The sequence below is a fragment of the Pseudorca crassidens genome, chromosome 1 (genome assembly GCF_039906515.1).
Source record: "Pseudorca crassidens isolate mPseCra1 chromosome 1, mPseCra1.hap1, whole genome shotgun sequence".
In the NCBI taxonomy this organism is placed as follows: Eukaryota; Metazoa; Chordata; class Mammalia; order Artiodactyla; family Delphinidae; genus Pseudorca; species Pseudorca crassidens.
In genome coordinates this window covers 9,182,864-9,196,292 of record NC_090296.1, presented here as the reverse complement: position 1 = coordinate 9,196,292, position 13,429 = coordinate 9,182,864, and the positions used below count along the sequence as shown (strand labels likewise).

General features: G+C 35.7%; 1 protein-coding gene across 3 annotated transcripts in view; it reads right to left on the bottom strand.

Moving 5' to 3' along the window:
• The window catches only part of ATG2B (autophagy related 2B), a 78,262-nt gene that overhangs the window by 49,022 nt on the left and 15,811 nt on the right, over positions 1-13,429 (bottom strand). For all 3 annotated transcript variants that reach the window (XR_010940860.1, XM_067726356.1, XM_067726366.1), the window contains exons 7-16: positions 11,606-11,702; positions 10,505-10,690; positions 9,364-9,518; positions 9,166-9,271; positions 8,185-8,446; positions 6,508-6,658; positions 5,437-5,529; positions 5,105-5,293; positions 3,032-3,305; positions 1,546-1,648 (exon numbers count right to left, since the gene is read on the bottom strand). Coding sequence is in view for 2 of the 3 variants with exons in the window: in XM_067726356.1 (XP_067582457.1) it covers positions 1,546-1,648; positions 3,032-3,305; positions 5,105-5,293; positions 5,437-5,529; positions 6,508-6,658; positions 8,185-8,446; positions 9,166-9,271; positions 9,364-9,518; positions 10,505-10,690; positions 11,606-11,702 (1,616 nt within the window). In the remaining variant the exon portion in view is untranslated. The remainder of the gene's footprint in view (positions 1-1,545; positions 1,649-3,031; positions 3,306-5,104; positions 5,294-5,436; positions 5,530-6,507; positions 6,659-8,184; positions 8,447-9,165; positions 9,272-9,363; positions 9,519-10,504; positions 10,691-11,605; positions 11,703-13,429) is intronic.

Below are 13,429 nucleotides of genomic sequence, written 5' to 3'. Positions count from 1 at the left end.
TGTAATCCAAGGGACTTCCCTGGTGGCGCAGTGGTTAAGAATTTGTCTGACAATGCAGGGGACATGGGTTCAGAGCCCTGGTCTGGTAAGATCCCACATGCCGTGGAGCAACTAAGCCCGTGTGCCACAACTACTGAGCCTGTGCTCTGGAGACCGCGAGCTACAACTACTGAGCCCACGTGCCGCAACTAATGAAGGCCACGCGCTACAGCCCGTGCTCCACAACAAGAGAAGCCACCGCAATGAGAAGCCTGTGCACCGCAACAAAGAGTAGCCCTCGCTCGCTGCATCTAGAGAAAGGCCGCGCACAGCAACAAAAACCCAACGCAGCCAAAAAACAAATAAATAAATTTTTAAAAAGAGGAAAAAAAAAATGTAATCCAAGCCCACTATCAGGCTAATTTAAAGAATGATTTCTCCTGCCCAAGAAATCCTGAAGCAGTGGTTCTCTAAATCCAACTGCACATTGGTATCACCTACTGTAGTTTCATTTTTTTAATTGCAGTATAGTTGATTTACAATGTTGTGTTAATTTACAGCAAAGTGATTCAGTTATACATATACATGTATATATATATATTCTCGTTCATATTCTTTTCCACTATGGTTTATCACAGGATATTGAACATAGTTCCCTGTGCTATACAGTAGGCCCTTGTTGCTTATTCATTCTATATATAATAGTTTGCATCCGCTAATCCCAAACTCCCATTCCATCCCTCCCCCATCCCACCTCCCCCTTATCAACCACAAGTCTGTTCTCTATGTCAGTGAGTCTATTTCTGTTTCCTAGTTAAGTTCATTTGTGTCATATTTTAGATTCCACATATAAATGATATCATTGGTATGTCCTTCTCTTTCTGACTCACTTCACTTAGTATGATAATCTCTAGTTCCTTCCATGTTGCTGCAAATGGCATTATTTCATTCTTTATTATGGCTGGGAAGTATTCCATCGTATATATGCTCCACATCTTCTTTATCCATTCATCTGTCAGTGTACATTGAGGTTGTTTCCATGGCTATTGTGAATAGTGCTGCTATGAACATATCACCTGGTGTATTTTTAAACTATACTGATGCCCAGGTTCTATCTCAGAATCTCAACGTGGGGCGCAAGAATCAGTGTTTTGTAAAAGCTCCCCAGATTTGAAAATACTTTCCTAAAACAATCACTGACTATAAAGTTCATCTGAAAATTAACCAAATGGTGCTGTATGATACCTCTTGTACTAAAGCCCTTTTCAAAAATGAACTGCTTTTAGAATGGTTATGATTCTTTTGTCCATCTAATTAGGCTAAGTAACTTGAGGCCGGAGAACACATTTTACATGTCCATCTCTGTCAGTATCTCACAGGCACCTCTGATAAAGTAGTACATATTTTTTATTTAATTTTTCCATCTTCCTCAGGGTTTTCTCATCAAGGCTGGATATTTTTAGCTTAAATTTAATAGCCAAAATGTCAGTCAAAAAAGCTATAGCAACTTGTTTCTGAAAGGAAAGTCTCATTAAATGTATGTATCATGTCCATCTGCTTACTCACCGCGGCCAGTCAAAGTCATCTGATGACGCTGTGTCTCCATCTCCTCCACTAGTCACGTGGAAAAAGTTAATGGATGGTTCTCCTTTACCCTCCTGGAATGACCCTAATAAAACAAGACTGATTCATGGAGATGCATTTCTTCTCCAATACTAAGAGAAAAGATACTTTCCTCCTTCGAGGAGCAAAGATCCTCTAAATCAGGGACATAATGCAGTGTTAAGTTCTACAACATTTATTCATTTATTCCTGCTGCACGTGTACATGTGGGGAGACAGGATAAGCAGATAAATTAAATTAAATGCTGTTTTCTGCTCAAACTCAAATTCTTAGGTATGAATGTTTAATGTGTAAGGTGCATAATCATAACATATTAAATATAAGGGACTTCCCTGGCAGTCCAGTGGTTAAGACTCCGTGCTCCCAATGCAGGGGGCAAGGTTCAATCCCTGGTCAGGGAACTAAGATCCCGCATGGCACGGCCAAATAAATAAATAAATAAATAAGCATAACATATTAAATATAGTAGTTACCACTTACTGAGTGCCACTTAGTGATTATTCTTCATAAAAGTTTATGCAGTTAGTCTAGGAACAGATTTTTTTAATGTAGTTATTTTAAGAAATAACTACATTTCTTAAATGTCTATTTTGTACCAAGCACTGTAAGAATTACTTCTTCACAATAACCCCATATATGTTTTTTCATTCCATTTTACAAAGAATGACTTTCCACCAGAATAATGAGTTTCTGATCACTAGAGATAAGGGAAGATTCCAGATAACCCCTAAAGGCCTTTCCATGAAATCATAACTGGCAAGTCAATTTTAAATACCTCTAATGATATGTAAAACTCAGAGAAAACAAGGGAAGGAAAACTGCAGCCTACAGAGAAGGAGGCGAGCAGAAAGAGGAGGAGAGGGTTACTTAAAACAGATTTTACAAAGAAAGGTCACTACTAGTATGATGGTTGAAAGCTCAAGCTCTAGTGTCAGACTTGGGTTTGAATCTTGATTCCACCGTTTATTACTACATTGACCTTGGGACGTACCTCTTCGGAAGTCGACAGATTCCTCACTTATAAATGATAAGAATAATTGGAAATAATAAGCCTACCGTAACTATGATGATTAAAGGAAACAAGATAATGTGTGTGAAGTGCTCAGCACACAGCAAACATAGAGTGGCACTCAATAAATTTTGGCTACTATTAGCCCTACAACAAGTAAGTAGTAGGTCGTATTAAAATGTAGGCTAAAGCACTATATTCTCAAAGTGAATAAGTCATCACGCATTGTAGTTTCTTTTCAAAAACTGACAGATATCACGTTTGCATACAGTATTAGAAAAAAGCTGTTACACCTGCTTTCTAACATATGTTCTTTAATTTTATTGTATTGGGGGGCTGTCATATACTTTTCTTAATGTAAGTTTCAGTAGCAGTTGTTAGTTTCTAGTCTGGCTCTTTTACAGGCATGGTCAATCTTACCAACTAGTTCTCTAAAGGTAAGTTCCAATTTAACTTGTTCAGGGGTTGATCCTCCTAGGAATTCAGTCTTAAATTCTAGATCTGTGAATGCTAAATGAAGAATCTCCTTCTGAAGTGACTTCTTAAACCATGGTCCTCTCTCTTGATCTGAGCGAAGATCAGGTATTGGGAAGCGAACAGAAAGGTTTAATACTGGCGTGGCAACTTGTACTGATATCCGACAATTTGCAGGATTATGTGAGTCATCTAGAAATACTTCAGTGAAAGCTTTGTGCTAAAACAACAAAAATATGCCAAAATGTTAAATTAAGCAAATAAACATAAATGACACTAGTATTCAACATTACAATATACATAATCACTATTTCCTCATTCAGGATAATGTATTAACACACAATTCATATTAACTACTATCATATTAATTTAGTGTAATGAAATTTTATAATGCAACAGCTACTGACAAAAGTCAAAACTACTGGCAAAAGTTAAATCCTCACATAAAAAAATTAATTAAAATAAAAACTGAACCAAAGTGAAGACACAGGTGCTATACATGTATATGTATCTTACTACAGACTATAAAGAATAATGTGTAAATTAGCTTATCAACAATCTCAATATGGTTAAAAATCACTATAGTACCCAGCATTCAATTTGAAGAACTTATCCACCAACATGCTACTTAAAGACTTCAGTGTGAAATCCGATGAATTATACCAAGTGCAAAGGCCCATCCCTGACTCATCTTTATATTTCCAGGACTAAGCCCAGGCCTGGCACATCACAGGTTCTAAATAAATATTCCCTAAATGACTCACTCTGAGTTCCCCCCTAAATGGCTCACTCTGAGCTCCCATCCAACCCAAGGGTATGATGCCATCAAATGACTCTTAGAAACCAAAACACGTATGCACCAGTTACTTAAAGCCACATTATAATAAAAGGGTCAAAGAACATGCCCTTCAGATAAAAGTCTATTTCTATTTTTTCTCTAAAATGAATTAAAACTTATGAAGCTTTAGTCCAGCGTACAGTGTAGGTGATAACAATCCTCAATTTCACGGATCAGTCTCTAACCACCTAGATTAGAAAGTTCCATTTTTATGCTAAGACTTGGATCCTATTTTTTCTCTCCCTTATTTGACTTTCTAATACTAACCCCCACTCTCAGCAAAAATTGCTCAAGAGATAAAATCATCATCCCAGTACATCTATGGGTAACAGCAAATATAAACACTTGCCCCACAGAACTTAAAATAGCAATTGTTGACAATAAAAATTAAAGAATCTTGATTTAATGTGAATACTCACCACTAATTAAGGGAGAGGCAAGTATGTAGAAAAATATCTTTTCCCTCTTCTTTTTAGACAAAGTTGTCTCTGTCTGTGCCTAATCCTAAAATTCCTAGCAGACACCTTACAAACCTGACTTACTTGATTAGCTTAGAAAAGACTCCAGGTACCAGATCTAAGTAAAAGTGATACAATGTGATGCTCCATAACACAATATGACAAATTATGTTCCCAATTTCAAGAGTATATTCTACATTATATGGGCTGCATTTTACAGGAGATTCAACTAGTTCATTATATGTGTGAATAAAGTTTTATCAAGATATTATAGTCACAGTTTATAAAATTCAGATAAACACAGAAAAGGAAATCTCATTTTACTACTCTTACATTATCAATGCTACCAAATGGTATATATCCATCCAGTCTTTTTCTATACAATTTTATTTACACAGTTATAATAAAAGTTTATGTGGAATAATATATTCTACATTTTCACTTCATACTTCTTCATGAGCCTTCTTCATGTTGCTGTACCCTCTTTATAGCCATCATTTAAAGTGGCAGCACAAAATTGCACTCAGTACATTAGCACAACTTACTTAGCTAGTCTACTATGTAGACATTAAAGATGCCTCCTTTTTTCATTATTACAAATGATGCCATTTTAATAACATATGCTATTTAACCTAGTAAGAATACTTCAGCTCAGAAATCATCCAATAAGCCTATTAGCTAGCTATGATCACGATGTGTGTTTGCAACTTTTTAAATACTTACCAGACTAATATGCTTATTATATGAAGTATACATGTGTGATGCCATCATCTCTACTGTAGTGAGCTTCTGTGGTTGAAGCAAAGAATTCAACCTGTCCACAATACTGATATCCAGCTCGCAAAACACTGGATTTAACTTAACTTGTAATTCTGCCTTCTGAGGAACAGAACTAAGTCTTGCTTGACTACCCTAAAAAGAAAAAAAAAAAGAAAAAGAAAGCATTAATATGATCACTAACAATTCTATAAAATTAAATTAAAACCTTGTGATTGTGATAAAATATACATCAAATGAAAATTTACAGGTGCTAATCACACAAAAAGATCTCTTACCTGGGGTCCTTTATTCTCAGAATGCTTATAATGAAGCTGAAGACACACAGGGGGGTGAGAATCAGTTTGTTCTTTGGAATGGAACATTAAAAGCTTAAAAACAAAGATGAAGATAAATGAAATGTACAATATTAAGCTATAATTAATCACATGAATTAATAGAGGAGCTAATATAATAGCGGAAAGAGCTTTTTGAAGTCAGAAAGGCTGGTTTAAGCTTTAGTTTTGTCACTTACTAGCAACGTGACTTTTAGACAAATTAGTTAACTTCTGAAATACTTAGTATCACATCTGCAAAATGTATGTGAGGATTCAAATAAAGCGCTTTGAAAATAAAATAAGTCACAAGGGCAAAGTAACAGCAATAAAAATGTCATTTTGATAGCTTTTAAAAGTTTCTCTAGGACATGCTTTTAGGATAGGAAAAAAATCAGATTAACGATAAATGGGCACAAGACATTTCACTTATCTTGAACAGTGCTTAGCACATAGTAGGCATTCAATAACTATTTGTTGAATAATAGAATTCTTCTGAAATTAAGAGTGCTTGGAAAATGAGTGAAATTAAGTCATTTGTCCCATAAACTGACTCTAAAACAAGTCAACTCTAAAAATGTAACACACTCTTATAATGGCCTTAAAGGCCACACTTAAAAATCTGTTTCAGGACTTCACTGGTGGCGCAGTGGGTAAGACTCTGTGCTCCCAATGCAGGGGGCCCAGGTTCCATCCCTGGTCAGGGAACTAGATCCCACATGCATGCTGCAACTAAGAGTTCACATGCCACAACAAAGGAGCCCGCCTGTCGCAACTAAGGAACCCATGTGCCGCAACTAAGGAGCCCTGGAGCCGCAAATAAGGAGCCCGCCTGCCACAACTAAAACCTGCTGCAACCAAATAAATAAATTTTTTTAAAAATCTGTTTCAACAAAATATAAATGCAAACACCACAAAAAACTTCTTCCTATACAACTTCCTATGCCTTTTTAAAGAAAATCATTGCTGTTCACACAATTCTTAACAAGCAAGACATTTAAAGACTAATCCTAAAAGAAAAGTATCAGCATTTACCTCTGTATAGTGAGGAGGAACAGAATGAAAATCAGTCGGAAACAGGCATTCCAAAAGTTCCATTTGCCCTATGGACATATCAGTACTGAAATATCTAGAAGCTGATCTTTGTCTTTGTTCATAGGATACTTTGATGCCAGTACCTATAAATCTGTTATAAAAAAAATGCATCATTTAAGAGTATCCATATATTTCTAGATTAAACAATGTGTCAAAGAATAGTACACAACTGTTAATACCTACCTGTTCTGACAAGTTCAAATTGTTAGTAATAACTAATATTCTTAATGATATTAACCAGAAAGACTGCTTCAAATTCCCCATTCCCTGACATAAGATAAAGAAATCAGATCTGCTGATAAGAAATCACCCAGGACGTATTTCCCAACACTGCCCTTCCCTCTTCTACATTTTAAAATTTACACTTCAGGGCTTCCCTGGTGGCGCAGTGGTTGAGAGTCCGCCTGCCAATGCAGGGGACACGGGTTCGTGCCCCAGTCCGGGAGGATCCTACATGCCGCGGAGCGGCTGGGCCCGTGAGCCATGGCCGCTGGGCCTGTGTGTCCGGAGCCTGTGCTCCGCAACGGGAGAGGCCACAACAGTGAGAGGCCCGCGTACCACAAAAAAAAAAAAAAATTTATGCTTCAGTGGATAAAATCTTTCAAATCTGTAAAATATATGTACATAGTTTCTTAAACTTATCTAGAAGGATCATGCAATATTTTTAAAACTTTAGTCAGTGGAACTCAAATGAAGGTCTACCTCTAGTTTTTGTTGCATTTATTGTATTTCCTACTGGCAGATATTTGAAACCTTATCAAAAATATGAAGAAAAAATGTTTTTGCAGCTTTATAATAAATATTATGGTCCTAACCTGTAGAGTTTCTGTTGCTAGATATAAAAACTACTTTGTATATTAATTTTAATACTTCAAAAAAGTTAAAGTTAAAATGAAAGCCCAAAGCGTTCTCTAAAAATAGTAATATATGTGCCTAAGCCATTACATAAAATAACATATGAATGGACAATTTATAGGTCACTCTCATGTTAAAATGAATAGTATTTGCACATTAACAATATTATATGTACTTATAAACTTAATTATCTCCTCATCTATTAGGACTCAACCCATAAAAAGATCAGTGGCTATTTGAACAGCTTTGATTTTTTTTTTTTAAGCAGAAGTTGAAAATGTAGCGTCCAAGCTCAGGATGAGCCTTGGTATCATTTCCCACCCCATGGCCAGCAGCGTATGAATCACCTTCAAGTCCCTTTGCATTAGCCCATTCTACGCTCACCACCACTGCCATCTCTACCAAACCTGTGACAGTAAGAACTATTTTTATGATCATAATGGTGTCAGTGGGGAATGAAGGCAAAATGTGGGCAAAGAAACTTGGCAAGAGCAGGGCAGGGAACTAAAGAAAAGATAATTTAGACAACCCCAAATTATATAGATCTTATATCTGAATGTTTCACATGCCAAATAACCTGAATGAGAGATTCTATGGTAAACATCTTTGCAGCACTGCAAGAAAACCACACTCACTCCACTCATTTACAAATATTTAAAATGTGAATTGGAAAAACAAATGGAGATAGGTAGGTATTGTAGATAAATGAAAAGTCCACATTTGGTTCTTTTTCAAGGATCATTAATAAATATAAAAGTTTACCTAAGGTGATCATGTGAGCAAGCTTCTGCAAATACCGCTCGGAAAGACTTAAAATCTTCTGTTGAAAATCTTGCTGGATCAATCTTTTCTATACAAGTAAAGAAAGCTATCGCCATAGGTGTCAATGGATTAAGGTTCAATGATGTTTCAGGTGGAGATAAAGGATCGATGTGAAGCACGGAGATTGAAAAAGTTCCCACAGCTAGTCTAAAAATAAATTCAGGCCTGGATTCATCCACTGAAACAGATCTAGAGGGGAGAGCTGAAATACATGTGTTAAAATTATATTCATAAAAAAGTTAATAGTTAAAACAATCCATTATATCAAAATTATAAAACATTTACTCGTGTGTTAATTTTAAAATTAAACCTGAGGTTTTAGTCTCAAAAAACATGTGATCACACATTTTGAGTGATAGTAAACGAGTAAAATAAACTAATCTTTCTGCATTTTATATCCAAGATCCTTGATACTTGAAGTACAAAAAAAAATTGTTACAATAGGAAACATATGAACAAAACTTTTGCATTAATAAAACTGTATTGGAAAAAGTCAGAGATTAACCAAAAGCTGCTCTTCAAATTTTCCTTTAAGCCTGTGTCTATTTCAATTAAATTTTGCAGAAAAGAAACTTGAGGTTCTCTTTCAAGGAAAGTGTAAACGTGAAACAAAAATCAGATAGTTGATTGAGACCCCTAAACTGTAATAATAATAAGAAACTTCTGGTGTACTTTTTACTAAAAATATTTAAGTATTTAAATACACAAAGAATACAATAAGTAGGCACCTATTCTGAAACACTTCACAGTGAATTGTTCAACAATGCTTCATTTTGTTTCTAAATTTTGTTAAATAGCCTAGACCAAAGAAAATTTTATGAAAAAGAATAGAATGGCATTTTTTAAAAACAATTTTTTTTAATTTTTGAGTTTTTAAAAATTCCAGGGGAAACTATCAACAAATGTCTTTTTTTTACTTACCAGTCTTCTGTAAAGATGCTGGGTGAACTAGGCTGGATGGTAATGCTGACCCTCTTACTGGCTGTTCTTTATGATGATCAAGGAAATCTCCCCAAGTTGGCTGAAGCTATAAAATAATTTTTTTAAAGCACATGAATAAAGTGCAAAATTTTAGAAGCAACTTTTCAAGAACAGAACAAAAATTAATTAATACTTTACCACAGTAGTACTTAACGGAGATCCTGCTGGTGTGTTTGTATATGTACTAGTTAATGATAACTCAAGGTCCATATTTGGGGGTTCCCCAAGGGGTGGAAGAGAAGAGAGACTATGGGACATGTCCATATCAGCCATGGAGAAGAAAACTTCTTCTTCTAGACAGAATTAAACTTTGTCAGTTTTATTATAATTCCAATTCACATCTTTAAATAAGTTCATATATATTAATATCATATTCTTCCCTCAGGTTATCTGAGATATAGTGATGTCCTAAATTTTATGTTACTTCAAATGGGGTAATTTCTTTGGAACCAAGATATTAATGTCATAGTAAAAACTCAACTGAATATAGATTAACAAAAGGTTAAGCTAGCCCACTGGTGAACTTTTTAAAAAAATATATGATAAGCTGCATTACATGGTATGATGTAATGTCATTAACTGTCATATGATTTTAAAATAATCCAGATTTTTAAATAGTATAAATATCTTGCAATCTCTGGCTTCATATGGATACAGCTATTTCTTAAAAAAAAAAAAGAGTTGAATATTTTATTTAGAATTTTATTTATGTTTTACTTCTTTCTAGAGACTGTTTTACCCTCATGCAAATGAAGTTTCTTATGGCCAAAATTTCTTGAGTAGACTTGAATTTTTTATTTAGTTCAACATTCCATACTTAAATTGATTCTTATTATTCGTGGTATTAGTGCTTACACATTCTGAAATGCAAAGTAAACTGGATAAAGATTATATTTACATTTAATTGATAGAAAGATTAATGGACAAAGGTTTCTATGTAAAGAAAACTACTGTAAATCATTATGTGAGCACATAAGAATTTGAAAAAATGAATAATTACCCCCAATTTATCTTCTGTGTAAATCCACATTTTTAATTGACTTTCCTTAGAATAAATCATGATTTACAAAACAAAACTATACAATCAAAAGGGATACTGCAGCACATGCGTGCCAGTGCATCACTGTAAGGCTGTGGTTAGATCAACTTATAAATTTAAACCTTCTTGGATCTTCAGTTTTTTCATTACTAAACTCCATTTTACAGCAGTCAAAATTAAGTTTACCTTGCTCTATGATGATAATGTATGATTCTGAAGTCAACTTTTTGAGTTGCTTACCCCGGCTAGAAGGTGTACGAGCTGTTTCTGTCTCATAAAAGCTTTGCTCTGAGGATACACCCGCAGAGAGGGAATCTTTCCTCAAATAATACCGGTTTAATTCCATTTGAATTCGATATTCATCTTCTTGCTGCATGGGTCGATTTTTTCTGTCTTTATTAGCTAACCCGATTTTGCTTGAATTTTCTACAAGTATACAAAAGGAAAGCAAAACAGTAAATAAATTTGGAGTTAATTAATCATTTCTCTCCCAACCCACTTATCCAATATCAATGGCAACTCAGTACCACAGTCAGTGCAAAACCAGCACTATTTAATATTAACTGGAGATCTAAGCAATAGCTCTAAGCAGCTAGCTAGGAATCAGAAGATCTGATCTCTGATAGATAAGTCATTAAAAATTTTAAGTGCGTGCTATTGAATGTGTTTAAGAATTACACCTTCTCAGTTGTATGAAGTACTACCCCCAACCAAGGAAGTAAGCCAGTCAGTTCTGAAAATGTTATGTATATGATACAAAGAATCTGAACCCCAATTTGTGCCAGGATAATACAATTTGAAAGATCCAATCAAATTTAACTATTGAGGATTCTTAGTCACAATACAATACAGCTTTTTTTTCTTTTTTGGCTGCATTGGGTCTTCGTTGAAAGGAAGCCAGGCACGGGCTTTCTCTAGTTGCAGCGAGCAGGGGCTACTCTTCATTGCCGTGCGTGGGCTTCTCATTGCAGTGGCTTCTTTTGTTGCGGAGCACGGGCTCCAGGCATGTGGGCTTCAATAGTTGCAGCACACGGGCTCAGTAGTTTCAGCATGCAGGCCCTAGAGTGCGTGGGCTTCAGTAGTTGCAGCACGCAGGCTCAGTAGTTGCGGTGCACAGGCTTAGTTGCTCCGTGCTTGTGGGATCTTCCCAGACCAGGGATCGAACCTGTGTCCCCTGCGTTGGTAGGCGGACTCTTAACCACTGTGCCACCAGGGAAGTCCCTACAATACAGCTTTAAGTTCACACATTTCCTATATGGTAATACAATTCCCTATTTGTATGCTATACATTTTAGCTAAAAAGTTTTAAAGAATTAGAAATAACAACAGAGTTATACTTGCCTGGTCCAGCAATAGCTGCTAACATATCCAAAAGCAAGTGCACCTGCCTTGGCGACAGGAATAGATGTATAGAGTCTATCTGTCCATCAATATCCAACTTGAAAAAAAAAAGAAGAAAACTACTCAGGATGAATACTCTTTATAAACTCATCATGACAAATCCCAGTACATTTTAATGCACTAAGAGGAATACTGATCATTTAGCCTTGGATTCCTTTACCTAAGGTTCTCTCTACTAATCCACACAATCTAAATGAAAAGATGTAAGGCCAACAACTGTTGTTTTAAGAGGGAAAATCCTCCTGAGAAATTCCATGTTGGCAAGTCCAATGTCATACTTTGTGTCTCTCTGAGTTTTTTGAGTATTTAAGGTATTTGAGGAGGCCTTAAGATACAGTCTCCAAGAAAGAATATCTATAGCGGTAACAGAGTAATCATTCCCATCATGATTTCAAAAGACCCAAATCATAATCTTTAAAGCTTGATTCAAGCCAAGAGCAAATAAAGTTGGCTTTCATAAGTTTGCCCACAGATCACACTCCTTTGTAGAACATGCAAGGACCTTCTCTATCAACAGTGTGTCCCTGTGAATGCCCTCTGTGCTCCACAAAGCCCACTCTCCACTGGGCATGGAGCCACAGCAGAAAGAGGGGGCTCATGTGGAATTCCCTTCTCTTTTCCAGCTCCCTGTCCATTTTTCCTTCTAGAAATAAAAGCCCGATCCCACTCTCACCCTGATTCTTTTGGCGTATACGCTGACAAAAGCAATTACCCTGTTCTCTACATCACATTCTGGAAAGTTGAATATGCTCGCCTTACTTTTCATTCACCTCCTCTTATTTTTAATGTTAACACGGACTCCTATTATCTTTATGCCATTATACAATTTAAAAATAATTCAATTAAGAAAATACTTATATTTGGGAAATGGCATCTTTCCCAGGCGAAAAACAAATTTCTTCTGATTGTAAGAACAAAAAATAAAATAAATTACATAGTGACTTTGAGAAATTTCCATGATCTAACTAATAAAATAATACATTCTCCAATAATAATAATAATCATTATTACCAACTTTTTTTTTGCGTACTGGGGCACTGTGTTAGATGCTTTTATTTCCTCTAATTCTTAGTACTGTTCCGGTCTTACAGATGAGAAAACAGTTCACAAAGATTAAGTGATTTGCACAAGGCCATCTAACAGATCCAGAGCCAGGATTTTAAGCTAAGCTGACCCGCGGAGTGCTGGTTTCATGGGGCCTCCTTACTGACTGCTGACATCCCAGGCCATAAATCAACAAGGAGTTAAGGCTGGGGACAGTGGGAAGATCTCTTTTTGATTATATGCTGAACTTAAAACCTTTCTATGTATGTTCACATGTACTCAGTGGCTCCCTCTTCCACATTCCCACAGCCATGTCTATGCCCTTATTTTATCTTTTATTAAGACCAAGATTGCATTCCGTTCATCTCTGCATCTGTCCCAAGAACTTGTATGGGGTCTGGCATACAGTAGTCACTCAAATGTCTAGAGCTAGTTAGATAAGTGAATATACAAATAAATAAACCCTGATATCTTCTCAAACTACATTTTACACAGATTATATGGAAGATTAGTTTTCAGAGTCTGAAAATAATACCTGACAGACACATTGTTAACTGACTAAATACATACAAGTTTCCTGATTCTCCAGACTGTTCAATATTGTTCCCTAAGAAATGAGTACAGTTGTCTTTACACTGTCTTCAAAAAGCTATGAGACATCATGAAAAAAATCAATCTCTTTTCATAAGTATTATAAAAATGGACATTCCATTCAAAATA